Genomic DNA, 18,502 nt, shown 5'->3' with positions numbered 1-18,502 from the left:
GTGCATTTTACAACAAACATTCACTTTGCCATATCACACTTTCACACTCGCAACCAGGCTTGTTTGGGCAATCAAGCCTCGGTTGACAGGTGAAATATGAATATGGTTTTGCAATAAACTTGTGTCATACATGGTACAAATTATTTTCACTTTCATACTGCCAATTCCTTTGGTACTCTGCATGGAGACTGATTCTTAAAACACAGTGATGCAAGTAAATATATACATCAGATGATCAAAGTTTTTGCATATATCATTAATGCTACATCAAAGACATAATACTTAGATGATTTTGAGGGTAAAGCATATATTGGGTAGATATGAAAAGGAAAAAGACTGAAGAAATATCTCCTTGAAAGTGAAAGTGACCACCTAAATTGTTCACTCAAAAGCACTGCATTCATTACCACTTTTAAAAACAAGCATAAAATGCTTATCAATACATGAATTTTGAATTTGATAGTCCAACTTTTCAGTAGATGAGGATGCAAGACTTTTGCAATATCATTCAAAAAGACTAATCTTTAAAATTCTGTCATAGAAAATATACATCCTGACTATTATGAGGTATACGGACTCTAGGATTGCAAATTTGAGTACACAAGTGTAAAGTAGTAGTGTACAACGCATTAGGATAAACCTAACCTCATGACAACTGAACTCTTTCATCACTGAAATAGAAGTCTGTCAACTCCATTGATTTGTATTATCGCATGATTAATTGAAGGGCTCCCTCTACAGCCAGGCTTCAGGTCCATGTTTGTCCTTGATGAGTGTGAATTGGTCGATGACAGCACCATCCTGTATTAACAGTTCACAGGAGTTGAGATCAGTCATTTCGCTCAAATCTTCAAATCAATTTGATTTCTCAACACAAAACAACCATTTGTAATGACTTTAAAGCATACCAATATGTGCTAGTATTAAACATTTAGATCACGCAAAAGGTAAATAATTCTTATCATAATGAAGTTAGAATCTAACATCAAGATGTTCATACATATCTTATTTGCATTTTTTGACATGTGATACATACTGACAAATCTAAATGCACACAGACAGACCAAAAGCTCAGCACAAATCTACCATCTCTGTAGGTACATGCACATACACACACCTACAAGTCAGTTTGTAGAGCTGTACATTACAATTGACTCAGTTTTGACATCTTTACAAACAAGCTCAAAATGCATGAAATGTAGAAAAGAGACATTACAATTAATAATTGATGAAGCACCTTTCTTACACATTCATTAGACAAAACAGATATTGATTTTCTTTTAGTTTCTTAGAAATTATTTAACAATTTCACTTGAAATGGAAACACCTCCCTCCCAAGCCTTTGTCCTTCAACTTACCATCTTCTTCGATTCCAATGTGTTTTTGCAAAACTGTCATTTCATCCATCCCCTTCTTTAAACATCATTCTCTCATCTTCTTCCACTTTCTTCCTTATTATGTAACCTGCACATCATCATCATCCCATGCATCACTCTTTCCTATCCTCCCACCTGCTTTCTAGCTGATACCTTCACTACATTCTCTTCTTCATCATCCCGCTGTGGTCGCTTTCTCACTCTCACCATTTATCACGAAACTCTCACCTTCTCATCAGACACCTGCTCAAACTTGATGTGCGTCGAGTTGATGATCTTCATGCGTGTGTAGCCATAGTCGTCAGATCTGAAGGCATCCCATGGTTCTGTGTGCCCAAAGGTGTCATGCTTTTCCCGACAGCCCTGTTCAGACACAAGAAGTCAATATGGATATCCCCATTCACATCAAACTGACTGAAACACAATAAATATTCGCAGTCATTGTTATAGCCACGTAATCACACTCCGTGAGGTAATGGTATTCTCAGATGCTATATAAATTGGAAGGCATTCAGGCTGGCCTTCATTACTACTGATCTGAGAAAGAAAAATGTTAGAAATTGAAGGCTGACTACTTGAGCATAATCAGTATGAGACTGTTTTTCTTCTTTCTGGCATTCCTAGTAATCAAGAATGTATTTGTTGGATAACTCTGCTATCATTTTCACATTCACACTAACACATTCAAATGAGTATGCACAATTCTCTGTAAGTGCATGGGTCTAAATTCCTTTATAGATCATGAAAAATCACTAGAAATGGTAATGGGCACTGTCTAATTCGACTACAGACAAATGTTTATATTCTCTCTCTCTCTCTCTCTCCCTTCTTTTAAATCTATTTCTCTATCTTATTATCTTTCCTTTTTCTCTCTCATCTCTTTCTTACTCTTTACCTTTCTCATCTCTCTCAAGCTATCTCTATCTTTCTATTTTTTACATCTTTCTATTTCTTTTTTTCTCTATCTCTCCCAAACACACACACACACACACACACACACACACACACACACACAAGCCAGACGAAGATGACATGCATACTAGTAAATGATGTAGAAATAATAAAATTGCTGAACTCACTGCAGATCCAGTGACAATGTGCACGGGGGCTTTAGGGTTCGTGTAGGGCTCGCTCACACTGCCGTTACACACCGTCCTGTTGTACAACGGCCACATGCGTTCGTAACTATGCTCATGGGCCCAGAACTCCACGTCCACTCCTGTTGAAAGATAAATATAATGTGTGGTTCCATAAGCCAACACTATCTAAAGGATTACATCAACACTTACTCAAATTCTGTTGATTTACCTAGCAGGTTTATGTAACTGAAAAAAATTAGAACTATCATAGAAGGTGATTAATTTCCCCACTCCAGCAGCTCAGATTCCTATGAAAAAGAATTGAACCAGGGTTTGTCGGGTGCAAACTAAAGGGCATTTTGCACAAATACACCTATAGATTTTCATACACACCAAATTTGACCTTAATAGCAAATGCTTCAGTTTGATACAAAAATGTGTGGTTACTATGGCAATGCTTTTTTTCTGACACAGTTGTGTACTAACACAATGGTGTCTTGCATATCTACACCTAAATATCATATACATACTAAATTTGGCATTAATTGCTTGAATGCTGTGAAAGTAATACGGTTCACATGGTTTTGGCAAAATTGTGGTTACCATGGCAATGCTTTGTCTGGCAAACACAAAAATCAGGTCTCCACATCTATGTACCGCAATGCCATAATGTCCACCAAATTTGATTTCAGTTGCTTCAAAATTGTGGAATTCACGCCAAAAGATGTTTAAGAAAATATGCAGTTACCCTGGCAACACCTTGACAGGTGCAAACACAAGTGTCTTACATAACTACACCTATAGATCATTATACACACCAAATTTGAAATAAATTGCTTGAATACTGCGGAAGACGTTCAATCCACAAGGTTTTGGAAAAATTGTGATTACCATGGCAATGCTTTCTTCAACAAACACAAAAACATGTCTTGCATATCTACACCTCAATATCATCATGTACCCCAAGTTTCATCTAAATTGCTTCAAAAGTGTAGAAGGAGTTCGCGACGCAAGATTTGCAATGGAACGCCCGTCCGACTGCCCGACCACCCGACCACCCAACCAATCTTTACTTCACTACTCCACAACCTCCGAGCATAGGAGAACTTGCTCTCCTTCGGTAAGCTACAAACAGATAATTTGATGCTGGATCAAGGTTGCATACAATGCCATTGTTAATCTCACACTCCTGGAACATCATAAGATGAATGTCCACACTGTGATTGATCGTATATAAACACTCAGGTAATGTCATCCAAGTGCAAAACAGAACACTTTGCTGACCACTGCTTGGCTCTTCTCAAACCTAATCAAGCTAAATTTCTACATGTCGCAACAGGTTTCAGCAAGTTGTATAATTTCTGCTTATGCCACATAATTAGGAAAGAAAATATACATTAAAAGTTCACACAAACAATTTAGGAAAGGGTGGACCTGTATATGTTGATCATTGACAGTGGCCATTCTCAGAATGGGATGTCAAACATAATAGAACTCTGAATGAATTTGTTGTATTAACCCTTATCATGTCCATTCAATACTTCTTATATCAAATTTCAAATATCCCGTTTCTAGTTCAAATTATATATTATCCTATCTCCTGTAATATCTTCCTCAGTACGACTGCAAATGGGAGAGAAAACTTCTCCCTTATTCGCATGGAACATGTCATGAGAACATCATTATGATATCAAAATACTTTGGCCTAATTGGTGTAACAACTTGATTAAGCATGTAGATGAAATACACAGCTAACAAGATAGAATATTTGAAGAAGAAAAAAATGATAGGTAAGGTACATCAAAGTCTAAAATGCATTATTAGTCAACAGAATGTATTTCATATCATTCTATTTGAAACAGTTATCCTAATAATCTTTCTAATGGACAGATAAGGAAGATACAATCTTATTTTCCTGGCCTGTGATATTAACACAGCAGGTTCATTTCAGATTTATCTGTTGATAATGAGTCTTTTTTTTTTATCTTGGTTGAAGTCCACCAGATTGAACTCTGGCCAGCAGGTCCATGATTACTGATGGTGAACTATATAGCATGTCAAGAAGGTGCGAAACAACTCAAAAATAGTTTGTAAGAGCACAAACAAATATAATCATTGTATTGTATAAATGTGAACTCACTGCAAATCCATTTCCCAGCCAACAATGGCAACTACATGATAAGTGAAGACATCAAATCCCTAATGTCACTGAATGTACTCCTTTTTTCAACTGGTTTGCTATGTATGCTTGTTTTCTAAGTTATTCATATTATGAGTTGATACTAACAAGATAGCACTAGCTATTCTTTAGCTAGCATTTCTTTCAGCACCAGCAATAAATCCAATTCAAATAAAATTGAAATGTCATCTTATTTGATCAAATAAAGTTTACATTGGAAACAAGAATAACCTCGAGGCATCCTTTGTATGCCTGAATGTACATTCTAGCAGATTTCCAAGGATACAAACTCTGAAAGCTTTGTTGCTGTAGCTATGATGTATTAGAAAAAAAAACTCACCATTTTGGTAGAAGATATCTTCAAAGGATTTCCGGATCTGGTTGGTTTAAAAACAAACAGGACGTGAAAGGGCAAAAGCAATAAAACTCTGAGAGAATTTGGATCTTAAAAGAAAGGGAGAAAAAATGAGTAGCTAGCAGAGAGAGTTGAAGAAAAAGCAAGCACCCCTATCCAACTTCATAAAAGAAGGAAATATATACTGTTGTGCATTTATTACCATTGAGTGGACAAAATGAATGTGAAGGTAACGTAAATTCATTCCTACTCAATTCAGGCACTATCACTGTGTCTTTTATTATGTTGAGTCAATTATACAAAACTACAATGGCTGCCCACAATCAGTGATTAAGGGGATTTTGACCATTTTCTTTTAATTGCAGAATTGGAACAGTGCATTTTTTCAAATGTAAGGTAAAAATCATACTAATTCTAACATCAGCAGAGAGTTTATTATGCAAATCTTTCAAATCCTACAGTTGAAAAAAAAATGGTCAAAATACCCTTAAACCCCTTATGCAGGCAGCCAATGTTCTTATTTCCTACAAGTTTTCATATAACTACATGCATCTTTTATAGCCTAAAAAAAGAAGAACAAACAAAATGGGTTTTGCCAAAATCCAAACAATCCACCATATTTCTTATCTTTAAAAACCAGCAGCAGAATATTCATCTCAATCTCAAATATTATGCAGCCAAACTTCCACATCTAGCTGTCCTCATAAAGATAAATTACAAGTATTATTTTACACCGGAGAACAATGGCAAATAAATGAGAGCATAAAACTGACTCACGATACTTTCATTCCCGGAACAATCATCAGAGTCGTCATTAGTGCAGTAGGCTGGACGATGGCCCATAGTGATGATCCATGGTCGGACAGCACGGTTTTCTGGTTTTGTCGCTTCCTGTTATGACATGAATAACCATCAATTACATGTACCCGATATCCTACAATGGCATGGCTCATCATACATAGTAAAATGCTATAAATAGTGGTAACATCTATGGCATAGGCAAACTGGATCACATAGGATGAAAAGTTGCAACTGATTTTAAAACCAATCATATTAATGCTGCTTTTTTTTTCTCGATGTTTCCACTGAATGTTTCAAAGCCAGGAAGCATGAAGTCATTAAAAGCAAGGAAATGACTGCCAGAAAGCTCAATAAATGATCTGTATCATTATAAATGCCACATGAAAAAGAAGGAACTAGCCTTCTTTTCCATAATAACACACATCGAGCATATGATCTCATTAATGAATGGTAATAGCAAATAGGAAACCTCTGTAACTACACACTCTCCACAAAACCAAATCCCTACTTTCTTATAGCATTCTTAGTTTTTACTATGAACCTTTGAACATGAAAACAGATATAACAAATATTCATATTTGATGGCTTTTGTATGGTAACGGAAATGGAAATAATTCACGGATAAAACTTACTTCCAGATCTTTCTCCAGCCATGACAACTGCTCAAATATCTGATGGAACCCAAACTCAAGAAAGAAGTAAACCTCAGTGGAGAGGGAGACAATATGCGCTGGGCCAATGTTCCAGCTATATCATTGACATGAAGAAAACACATAATACATGATCATAAGAAAAGAAGGAACAAGTATCTTACATGTGACTACAATCCATGTCTATAGGTATTTTGATTTCCTCACTCATCTTATTCACATAAGTGTGCTGTCACTTGTTCAGAAATGAAATGCAAACAAAGGAAAACTGACCAAAAATATTCTCACACAAGGAACAAATTCGATTTGTACGGGAGAATCAGCTTTTGCTGAGTATGTTAAGTTTAAAATGACAGCCTTCATACGTTTTGATCTGATTATATTAAAGAATTCTTCTTTTTTACTTTCCTTTTTTTTTTTTTCTTTTTTGATGGGTCACTACAGAGGAAAGTGAAGCTTGTAATTCTATTCCGAAATGCACAAAAGTGGCATAACATTTATGTATTGTAACAAGCATTGCATCAAACAATCATTTCAAGCATTAAAGTTCAGGAGTACTGCAAAATGATTTGCTTAACAAAAAAGCCCTGAATTGCCCGAAAATGTTCTGCTACTTAGGCTTTGGTGAGTGAAACATGATATAAATTCACTGACCTGTACCACAGGTTCTCACTCTTCTCATAGTTGGGCATGGTGAAGCGATTCTTGTAGTTTGAAAAGTTGCTGAAACATTGAGGAGAAAATCCACATTGTTAGTCTTCTGCCATATTTGCACACAGTTTGCATCTTAAGAACAAAAAAAAAAAAATAATAAATGTACATTAGAACTAATTTTCACTCGATATCAGATACTCATACTCGTCTGATCATTTGTATTTAAAGCTGCTGATTTTCATAAGATCAATCAGTCTGTTGTAGCAGTTATTACAATCAAATTAAAACACATAGTTCTCTTCATATAAATCTCTAAAACTACCATAAATTGTATGATTTATACATATTCAGTGTACATCTAGACCCTTTACAAAATTTACAGTCTCTGACACACAAAAAAATTGTATGACAGAATATTCAAGTATATAATGTTAATAGCAACACCTTTTCTGAATGCTCAAGTGTGAGCCCTTAACAAGTGCACATGATCACTTCGTGATCTGCAGACCAAATTCTTGTGTCAACAATAAGAGCTCCTTTAAAAGGATCTATTCATATATTTCCAGTCTACTAATATTTTCATTAAATCAATAAAAAGACAATGCACATACATAAACACAACAAAAACAAAACCAGGGTACTCTTGCTCAAGGAATTCAGCCTGCTTTGAAAGAGAGCCTTGCCAAGCCATGAAGCAAGGGGCCAATAGAGGTCAAATTAATTACACATGTGATAAGATTATGGCAGAGCACTGAAGAAGTGGGCTGCCCTGGCGACAGAAGGCTTATCTTGAAGCTTTCTTCAGATTTTTTTTTCTCTTTATAGCAATTTATATATTGGTATGCTGAGCAGTATTGAGTTGCTGATGCAGCAACAGACTTACAAAGAAATAGTATCTGAAATAAATTTGTAAGCACATGCACAGATATATGTTTGCCACGACCTTTCTCTTTTCTTTCCATTTTTTTTTTTTTTTTTTTTTTTTTTTATTGTGTGTTATGCATGTCTAGGATAATGTGCTGGTATAATCACACACACTTTATGCAATATTCTACAAAGAATTAAATGTCTTGCCTTGCTTTGGTTTCAATTTCACAACTCTTTGCATAGAGACTATCCTTTAACTATGCAGTGAAACTTCCCTATTGAACTTACTAATGGTACTCATGGTTTCCGGGGCAGGTCATATAAGGAAGATATCCTGCCACTGGCTGGATCTGACGCATGAAGCTGTCTCCAGTCTCAGCATTGTTGTCTGCAAAGTCGTAAGCAAAGTCTCCTGTAATGGGTAAAACAATAGTTTGAAGGATGAGACTGGAAGAGAGACTAACAGGTGGAGAACGATGTAATAGTACAGTCATGATGCTGCTGATGCTGCTGATGATGATAATATGACTAACAGCATTTGTATGGCACCATATATCTGTTTAAAAAACATCGGATGGCGCAGAGTCCTCCAAGAGAGTTGGCAATGGAATGCCTGGTGAAAAATGTGGGTCCTGAGTGAGGCTTTGCAGTGCTCCATATTGTCAATTTCATGGAGAAATGATGTCAATAGAGTCTTTCAAGTTTACAATCATCCACAAGACAGTCTTGTTTGCACTCAAGATTAAAACCAACATCTTGATATATAAACTGGAAACAGGCTTTATCATTCTCATTATGTATCATTTGCATTTTATTTCTTGTGTAATTGTTTTTTATCAATTTCTGTGTATTATGTGGGTGATTTGACTTGGCATAAAACTATGTCACCCACTTCTCTCCCTTACACACATTTCTCCACTGACAAACACATGACAAATTGCAATACATCTGGCTATATCCTTTTCTTTTTCTAGATGGGGAGGGGGTGGTGTAGGTGGGTGAAAATTCAGTACATGTCCAAATTCACAAACCTGTCCAGAAATAGGTATGGTGATATTCTCTATGCTATGCAATTTACTGTGCATGGTATGCAATCAAAGCTAGAGAGTGAGATAATTAAAACAACAACAATAACAACAACAACAAAACATGAGAATTCTGGTGGTATGAAGTGAGATAATGCATTGAATAGGTTCTGACATACTAGTAATCTGAAAGTAAAAAAAGAAAAAAAAAAAGACTGGAAATACACCTACATGTATGTTGATGAGATGGGTGCAAACTCCAAAGTCAGAATCTGTTACCATCACATAATTTGTGGTGTTGATTATAAATGAATGACAGGCAACTGCTTATGTCAGCCTGAAATATGAGAAACAGCATTCCCATATCCCATGCTTTCGTGATTGAAAGACAAAAATATGCTTCAACTTCATATCTGTCAGCATTAAAGGACTCTGATTTACAGCGAGACTGAAAGTAATCAAAGTAGTAACCATGAGAAGTGTCATTATAAATCTTATTCTGAGTCTATGTACAGCCATCCTGCATTGCAAGTTTTGTCCAGTGATCAATTCTGCATGGTTGCTGATAACGATGATAAAAAACTGAAAGTGTACTTTTGATTGCAGGGCTGCCACGTATCGCATCTACTGGGCATATATAGTGTGAAGTTTGCCATTGAAATATTCACACAAACTTATCTCTGAAACTCATTCACAGAAGGTGCTTGAGAGATGAGGTGCTTACGAAAAGAAGAGTAAGAGTGAGAATAATGACAGATACGAGAAAAAAAAAAAAGAGTGGGAAAGAGTCTTGACACATACTTTATTATATAAACAATTTTCAGCAATTCACACTTAGTGAATAAAGCACATTGCTCAACCTGTCCAACAATAACAGGCATGCAACTAATAGAGGCAGGTAAAAAATTGACACCTGGCAGTGATATGAAATTTACAAGCACTTAAAAAGTTTAATGAAATCATGTGAATAATGAAGATAAACTTATTATTTCAGTCATGCAGCTAATGGAGGGAATTTTTACATATCAATCACGTGTCACAATAAAATCTTAACAAATGAAAACACACTGTCAAATAAAAAATGCAAAGGTTACAGGCCAAAGTTGTTTGACCCCCTATGTCTAGATGACAGGTGTGTTTAATCAACCAATATAGGGGGCAGTATTTAGTGGTCAAAACATGTCATTGGTTTTTATCCAGACAGGGCTTGTCACTATGCAGTGATGCTAGACGTGGTTATTGTCCACATTCAATATGTTGCATAGCATTGCTTTGTAGAAGAGATATCAACATCCCGTCCAGGTGTATGATACAGTTTGGGGAGTGGAAATCTCATGCAATTTACATAGCTTTAGGAAAAGTATCCGCAAGGGAGTAAACAAGCTTCCAGAGAGCTTGGACTGGTCATCAAGTTGGCATTGGCATAACGTCTGTGTACAGCAATACTGTCATTAAACTTACAAACCTAGACAGTATATCCTCTGTTCTTGTCCTTTCTGTTATCTCGGAGTTCCTTATACATTGGTCTAAAACAGAAATCAAAGCTGCATAGAATATCTTCTATGCAGCATTATATATTATGCGTTGCATAGAATATATATACACCGCATAGAATATATTCTATGCAGCATTATATATGCGTTATATTCAATATGCAGCGTTATTTACATATGCGTTATATATATGTGTTGTATATGCCACACTCACCGACATGTAGAATGGCATCATACATGCCAGCCTGGGTCTCCTTCTGAAGACGACCCAGGGATCGTGCGTTCTCATTGCCCATGTCACCGAAAACGGCAAATTGTGGCGACCAGTCGGTACCAGCTGTGATGGCATTGAAGGCAAAGAGATCACTCCATCCGTCGTCACTACCACAGTGGTAAGCTGCAGACAAAGAAGCCAGAAAAAAAAAATAATCAAAACTGGTGGAAGATTTAGCACATACAGTAATTAAACAATGCTGCACTCAACACTGGCACTGGCCTGACAGTCCAGGACCAGTTAAAAGAAAAAAGGGGTTCGTGTGCAGCCCTGAATTAAGGAACAGAATGTCATATTTTAAGCAAAAAATAGAACATTAGCAGAGCAAGCATATAATACCAACACAAAATCCATACTCATCTCTTAAATGATAGGATCTGCAAACATTTACATCATGTAGTTGAGTTACCGAGACTAAAAGTTCAGGTAAAAGATCTATAAATTGGGAAAACAATTGTATCTTTGTCCTTGAGTCTTCAATTAAGTTTCAGCTTGACAGCTTATACTGCATGGACAAACACTAACTCATTATCTAAGGAGTAAGATTGAGTTTTCATTCTTATCCCTTTTTCATGTCAATAGGATATTTGCATGGACCAAACCTAATTCTTTCAGGTCCAATGATACAATTCAAAGGGTAATATACAAAATGTATTAGTTTACTACTAGTACTGGCATTGATAACAAGACATTATGCAACTGTACAGTTGGCTTATCTACTCTTTTGGGATTTCTCCAGGCAAAATCTCTCATTGAGCAATCTGAGCATTACATACAGCAAAAACATTCTTTATATGGACAGAAGGACTCTCCTAAACTTGATTCAAGGATTCAGCCATCTGTTCATAATCTTACTGTATTGCTCTCCGGGCTTGAGTCCAGTCAGCTTCACTCGGTGGATGTACTGTGTGTGCTTCAGTTTTCCGCCGTCCACAAATTTTGTAGCTGTTCCCATGGCAACCAGCGAGAGTTTTCCAGCCAGGCCGAACTCCACTGTTGACGTGTTTGTTGGGGAAAAAGTGCTCCACGTCACCATCATCTCAGTGACATTGCCTGTTTGACAAGGTATTGGAACAAGAGCGGGACAGGCCCTGCTGATTTCATTCCTTTCAATACTATTTAGTCACACCTAAGCTCAAAATGCAGCTTTCAAAGTACTGTAAAAGTGGAAATTTTCGCAGTGTTGAAATTTTTGCGCAACCAGAGAAACTAACGCGAAAATAACAGCACGCGAATATTTTTGCATGCCACATGTTCCAGTAGTCGATATCTTGATTCTGCGGAATTAAAAACACGCGAAACTCTTCTCACCCAGCCATGCGCGAAAAATTTGTCGTGCAGAAATATCCACTTTTACGGTATGAACTGTTATATCAAATATAGGGTGATTCTGATCCCTGAATCCCATTTCCCTTGTAAACGCATTACTCATTCACATTAAGTATAGAGTGATCACATCTTAATCGATACTTGGTTACTTTCAATCATGAAGAATTGTCAAAAGGTTGAATAAGTTCATAGTGCTCAGCAATGTGCACATCAATTTTCATGGGTATGTGTTTCATCATCTGACTTTATCACAATCAAAGATTGGTAATAGCTCTGAATAAAAGAATTGCTCCATTAAAAAGAGAGAGATTTCTGAATCTACAAAGCAGATCTAATTTTATTTTCATATTGGCACACACTGTATGATGTATGATTATCTTACTATCACCATGATCACAAGAAATGTTGACATTTCCTTGCATTCTTCTGTTATTTGAAATGACAAAATACATGTAATGATAATTTGCATTTTGACAGAAACAGACAGAAATGACATTTAGACTATCTATCAAAACAGTACACAGCTCACCCGCCGGCACGCATATTAACAATTATTGGAATAGGCTTTAAACAACAGCCAAAACATCAGATACTATAATGTCATAGAATCTCTATAAATTTTGATTATTTAAGCCCTACCTACTCCAACATTAAGACTCAGAGGCAGATCAGATTGATCTATCTCAATTACTGAGATAGATCAATCCAGAGACTCCAACTCTCCCGCTTTTGATGGGAGATCTCCCGCCGAAAGCCCATTTTTGCAAAATCTCCCGTTCTCCCGCGGCCTGCTTGAGATTAAATTTCTCCCACCCTGGCTCTGTGTCTCCCATTGGAAAGGATTTCTTTCTTATTGCCATCGTATGTTGAAAAATAAGCCTTAGATAGCACGAGAGAGCATCTACAGGTAGAACCCTAGAGCTTCCAGGGCCCTGGACCCGGCCCCGGCCGCAAGGAAGTTCACGCTTCGCGCTCATGATGTGCGCTTTGCGCACATCAACTTGAAGTCTCCCATGGCCATATGCTAGGGGTTTCAGGCGGGAGAATCTCCAGATCAGAAGGTGCTTGGGGTTGGAGTCTCTGTCAATCTGCTCCTCACAATTCGGGTCTAGATCATGACCATGATGACAAACATTCACACAAAGCTTCAAACTCAAGTGACATGAAAACATCTCATCATACAAAAAACTCACAAAATATGATCTGGCAGTATGGACTTATATAAAACGTAATGCTACGTAAGGTCAAATGGAGTTTATTCAACATGAATTAACGCGTAAATATTCTGGACTCGAATCGGAGTCAGATCTGTACCTGTGGCGGATAGATGAATCTGTTGTGGCTGTGTATGGACGACACTTTCCCCCGTGACTGAGGTACTTGGGTTCATGTAGATCACGGCCGATGATTCGGCACGCATCACAAAGAGGAAAGTCGAAAAGGATCCGACAAGTACGGCGAAGGAAACTGCAGAATTCATTTTGTCTTCCTCTTCCCTTCTCCTGGTAGCTAGAGATGAGCGATCGATTACTTGTGGGCCTAGGCCTACTCGTACTCAGTCAACAGTCGACGGTCTCGCCTGCACTGCGGCGGGGGCTTCACGCTGCACTGGGTGGCCACGGCCACGGCGGCAAGCTCGCATGCAACCCTGGGTGCAAGTCTATGAGACGGATGGCTGTCTAACGTTATATAGATTCGGCTCCCCTTTGTTGTAGTTGCTGGTGTCACTCATACACTCATAGATGGGAATTGGAAAGATTTTCTGCGATAATTGGAATTTGAGAATTAAGTGTGGACAGGTGACTGTCAGCCAAAAGAGGAACACGAAGTTTTAATACTCTGCTTATCGTACGTGAACACAACAGTTTCCTATTGATGGTTGCGTTACCTCATCGCATCTAATGTTTTCTACTCTGTTTATTAGTCTTAAAAAAGCAGACCCCAAAAGTCTGCTTACATCTTTATTTTTCAAAATAGCATACTTTCATCAAGGAACTGTCCTTGTTCATTGTAGTAGAATAAAAAAAAAAAATATTTATTACGATGCTGTGTTTTGTTTTAGAAAGTAAGTAAAAGAACATAAAATCAAGATTGAGAAGGTCTTTTAGCAAAGTCTAGCGATGTTGTGCGAGAGCGGCTGATAGTCACATGGTTGTTGTATGAGTGTGTGTTGTGGTGTTGTGTCTCTGTGTGATGTGTGTATTACAGTTTGTGTTTTGTATCGCATACTGGTACTGTAATATATCATTTTGTTTGGTTTGGTTTGGTTTTGTTTGCAGTGGTGGATACGGCGGGGGGCACTAGGCGCGCGCCCCCTCAAAAGAAACAAAAAGAAAAACCATGAAATGAAACCCGGAAGTAGCAACATAAATATTTTTGCGCCCCCCACCCCCCCTTTAAGGATTTCCTGGGTCCGCCCCTGCTTTGGGTGACTAAACATGGACCCGATCTGGTAGATAATACAATTGTGTTGTCATAGCAATTCATCGCCATGGAAAATGGCTCTAAACACCCTCACTTGGCCCAGCTGGTTCCAGACAAGGGGTACAAAATGCCCCTGATGTCAATTCAATTCAATTCAATTCAATTCATTTATTTCATTCTCATTTTCTTTCCAACAAAACATAACACGAGGTAAATCAGAAAATCCATCATAAGCATGTATACAGTACAAAGTGCGAAGGATTAACGATATCCAACAAACTAATAGAGATGAAACATGTATACATACGGGAAAATACAAAGTTATATTTTGAGGAGAAAAAAAAAAAGAGAACTGAGAGGTCCACTAAAAAGCAGTGCTTGTAGATTGTGGACCACTCAAGAATTTCTTCCAAAAATACACATACAATTACAAATACATTACACATATGCACAACAACATGGCATAACTAAACTAAGGAGATACAATCGAACGGAATGGGACAAAAACAGAATTAGTGGAAGAAAGGGAAAGGAAGAAAGAGAGAGAGAGAGAGAGAGAGAGAGAAATGAGAGAGAAGGGGGAGGGAGAGGGAGGGAGAGGAAAGATAGAGAATGCCTACACGCTGAACAAGAGAAACGGAAGAGAGAATTGATGAGGTGCTTCGAACAGCTGGTGACTGCACGCAGCTGTGTAGAAATTATGCAAATAACATGCCGTATTTCATTGCCTAGTAATGCCGTTTTTCACTGCGTAATAATGAATTAAATAACCGATGATGACCCTCATGTTTGCTGTAACCTGTATAGGTAATGAAAATAAATATCTTAGGTAGAATTTAACAAAAAAGATTTCAAATTACGCTTAAAAATGTATAACGATGAAGAATTTTTTATTTCAGGACCTAATGAATTCCAAAATTTAGGGCCGATGTATATAAATGTGTTCTGAACTAATAAGGTTCTCAAAAGGGGTAAGTGAAACTCATTAGAGCTCCTAGTAGGATAATCATGAAAAGATTGATTTCGTGGAAACATTGAATTAAAAATATTGGGAAGAGCATTTGTGTTATAATTGAACATGAACTGGCCCAGTTGAAAAAGAAACAAATCTTTAATTTTTAAAATCTTATTATTCAATGAACAATGAATCTGAATGAGAACGTGGCGAAACCCCACAAATAATACGAAGTACTTTCTTTTGTAATAATAATAATTTATCTAATAAAGTTTGATGGGCGCTACCCCATGCTAAAATTCCGTAATTAAGATAAGGTAATATTAAAGAAAAATACAACGTTAACAAAGACGACGATGGAATGTGAAACTTAAGTCTGTTGATAATACCAATATTTCGTGAAATTATTTTACTTATGTTGATAATATGAGGCCTCCACGAAAGCTTATCATCCACTGTAATACCAAGGAATTTTATGTGGGATACACGTTCTAATTGAGTACCATCAAAAATAAGATCTGTGCTTAATGTTTCTATGGATTTACTAAAGAGCATATACTTAGTTTTCTGGAGATTAAGTGATAATTTATTAGCTCTTATCCATTGAGTCACTTTTTTCAATTCAGAGTTGACGGTGTCAATTAAAGTAACTGGGTCTTGATGGGAAAAGAAAACATTTGAGTCATCAGCAAAAAGTATAAATGAGAGTGTATCAGATGACCTGCAAAAATCATTGATGTAAACAATAAAAAGTAAAGGACCTAATATACTACCCTGAGGGACGCCACATTTGATAAATTTGAAACTTGAGTTATTCTCGTTCAGAGATACATATTGTTTTCGGTTTTGCAGGTAACTCCTGAACCACTCCAAGGCCTTCCCCCTTATGCCATAATGTGACAATTTATGAAATAAAATGTCATGATTAATTGTATCGAAGGCCTTGGAGAAGTCCAGGAAGATACCAACAAGATGTGAATGATTATCTATTGTATGCGCGGCATTATCAATAAACTTCAATAGAGCGTGAATAGTGCTGTGTTTCCGACGAAACCCAAATTGAGAGTTTACAAAAACATTATGAGAGTTAAGAAAATTAATTGTTCTTTTAAATATTAATTTTTCTAAAATTTTAGATAAGGATGAAAGTAAAGAAATGGGTCTATAATTGCTGACATCAAGATCATCTCCTTTTTTAAATAAAGGGACAACCTTAGCAATTTTCATTTGATCAGGAAAAACGCCATAAACATAGATTTATTGAAAATATGTACAAGTGGGTCCACAATTGAAGATATAATACCCTTTAAAATGAAATTACTTATGTCATCATAACCCGCACTGCGTTTGTTATTCATTCCAGTAACAATATCCATTATTTCATGTTTCGTAGTTGGAACGAAAAAAATAGAACTAGAATTAGATTCACCTAAAAAATGTGAAAAATGTGTATTAGACGGTGGTACTTCTTTCGCCAAATTCTCTCCAATCATTGAAAAATAAGAATTAAAAATATTTGCCATATCACCAGAATCTTCAAAAATTCTATCATCGAATCGAATTTTTGTAATACTTGATTTCTTTTTTGATACATTCATGGCCTGTTTCAATACCTTCCATGTATTCTTCATATCATGTTTATATTTTTCTAACTGAATCGCATAATATTTCCTCTTTTCAAATCGTATAACTTTAGTTAAAACATTTTTATACGATGTATATTTCCTTTTTGACTCTTCAGTTTTTTTCATTTTATATTTATAATATAACCTATTTTTCCTATTCACAGAACGCAAAAGGGATTTAGAAATCCATGGAAGCTTAGGGGATGTTTTATAATTAACTAACTTATCTTTTATTTTAGGAATATATTCATCTAAATTTCTATTAATTATCTCTAAAAAATTATCACATGATACATTAACATCATCATTATCACAAACACCAGACCAATCAACTCTTTCTAAGCTAGCACCAAGGCTAGCTAAATTTTCTGGTGTGGCTCTTCGTCTAGTTGGAGGAACATGAAACTTATTAACCGCATGCTTAAGATTAAACCAAGCCATAACTGGGAAATGATCAGTCATATCGGATAAAATTATAGAAGAATCTAAAAATTGTAATAAATTACCAAAAATATTATCAAGGAGGGTGGCGGAATGATTTGTAACACGTGTGGGTTTCGAGATTAAAGGCAAAAATGAGGCTGATAAAAGTATTTCAAGAAACTCTTGTGACATGATATCATTTTTTATCAAATCAATATTAAAATCACCCATTACAAAAACATTTTTATTAACAAAAAGGGGACTCTTTAACACATTTGTAATACAATTCAAAAAATCATTAGGATTAGAACTAGGGGGTCTGTAAACAATACCAATTATAATATTCTTACTTTGTGGAACAGATATTTCCACAAATAAAGATTCTATAATATCAGTCATTGAATTTAACTCATCGCAAACGTTGTAATCAAATTCATGAGACAAATAAAACGCTACCCCACCACCCGTCCTATTCAATCTATTATTAACTATTAAATTATAACCATTTATTGCATACGGTAAATTAATATCAGATGATAACCATGTCTCAGTTAAACCTATAACTGAAATTTGTTGTTTATTTTGATTATCTAATAATATCTGTAATTCATCAAAATGCTTATTGATACTCCTGACGTTTAAATGTAACATAGAAAAAATATTTCCAGAAAAATTTTTCACGATACCTTTAAACTGATCAACTGTAACATACTTAGAAGAAATTTGGGCCGGATCATATTCAAAATCAAAATTATCATATAAATCTTGTGAAGACGAATTGACATTATTGACAAAACAATTATCAATAAAAGCAGATGAATGTGAATTATTCCGACTTGATTCTGTAGGGGAGTGTCTAAACAAATCAAAGAGTTCATCATCATCAAGGGAATCAAATGCTAGGTTGGGTCTATTAGCCATAATGAAAAGCAGGATCTACATAACAGCATATCAATTGGTGAGGTTGCAAGAGAAAGACATATTCTGGCATAA

At 36.2% G+C, this 18,502-nt stretch overlaps 1 protein-coding gene across 1 annotated transcript; it reads right to left on the bottom strand.

Moving 5' to 3' along the window:
- Positions 1-202: 202 nt before the first annotated feature.
- Positions 203-13,588, bottom strand: LOC140231860 (acid phosphatase type 7-like). The gene is made up of 11 exons (XM_072312013.1): positions 13,397-13,588; positions 11,609-11,806; positions 10,694-10,876; positions 8,250-8,373; positions 7,095-7,163; positions 6,423-6,537; positions 5,767-5,880; positions 4,975-5,011; positions 2,456-2,595; positions 1,605-1,739; positions 203-801 (listed from the first exon to the last, which is right to left on the bottom strand). The coding sequence occupies exons 1-11, from the start codon at positions 13,560-13,562 to the stop codon at positions 736-738; spliced, it is 1,347 nt and encodes a 448-aa protein (XP_072168114.1). The 5' UTR covers positions 13,563-13,588; the 3' UTR covers positions 203-735.
- Positions 13,589-18,502: the final 4,914 nt, after the last annotated feature.

Source organism: Diadema setosum, chromosome 1 (assembly GCF_964275005.1).
Source record: "Diadema setosum chromosome 1, eeDiaSeto1, whole genome shotgun sequence".
Classification (NCBI taxonomy): Eukaryota; Metazoa; Echinodermata; class Echinoidea; order Diadematoida; family Diadematidae; genus Diadema; species Diadema setosum.
The sequence above is the reverse complement of the archived record's forward strand: the minus strand, read 5'-3'. Positions and strand labels throughout refer to the sequence as shown.

What these genes read in the sequence shown, in the direction of transcription:
- LOC140231860 (XM_072312013.1), bottom strand. Translation starts at nt 13,562, where the DNA reads ATGAATTCTGCAGTTTCCTTCGCCGTACTTGTCGGATCCTTTTCGACT. An exon ending in CAAGCCCGGAGAGCAATACA is followed by an intron (nt 10,877 to 11,608) that starts GTAAGATTATGA and finishes CTTTGTCTGCAG; the next exon opens with CTTACCACTGTGGTAGTGAC. An exon ending in GGAAACCATGAGTACCATTA is followed by an intron (nt 7,164 to 8,249) that starts GTAAGTTCAATA and finishes TCAATGTTTCAG; the next exon opens with CAACTTTTCAAACTACAAGA.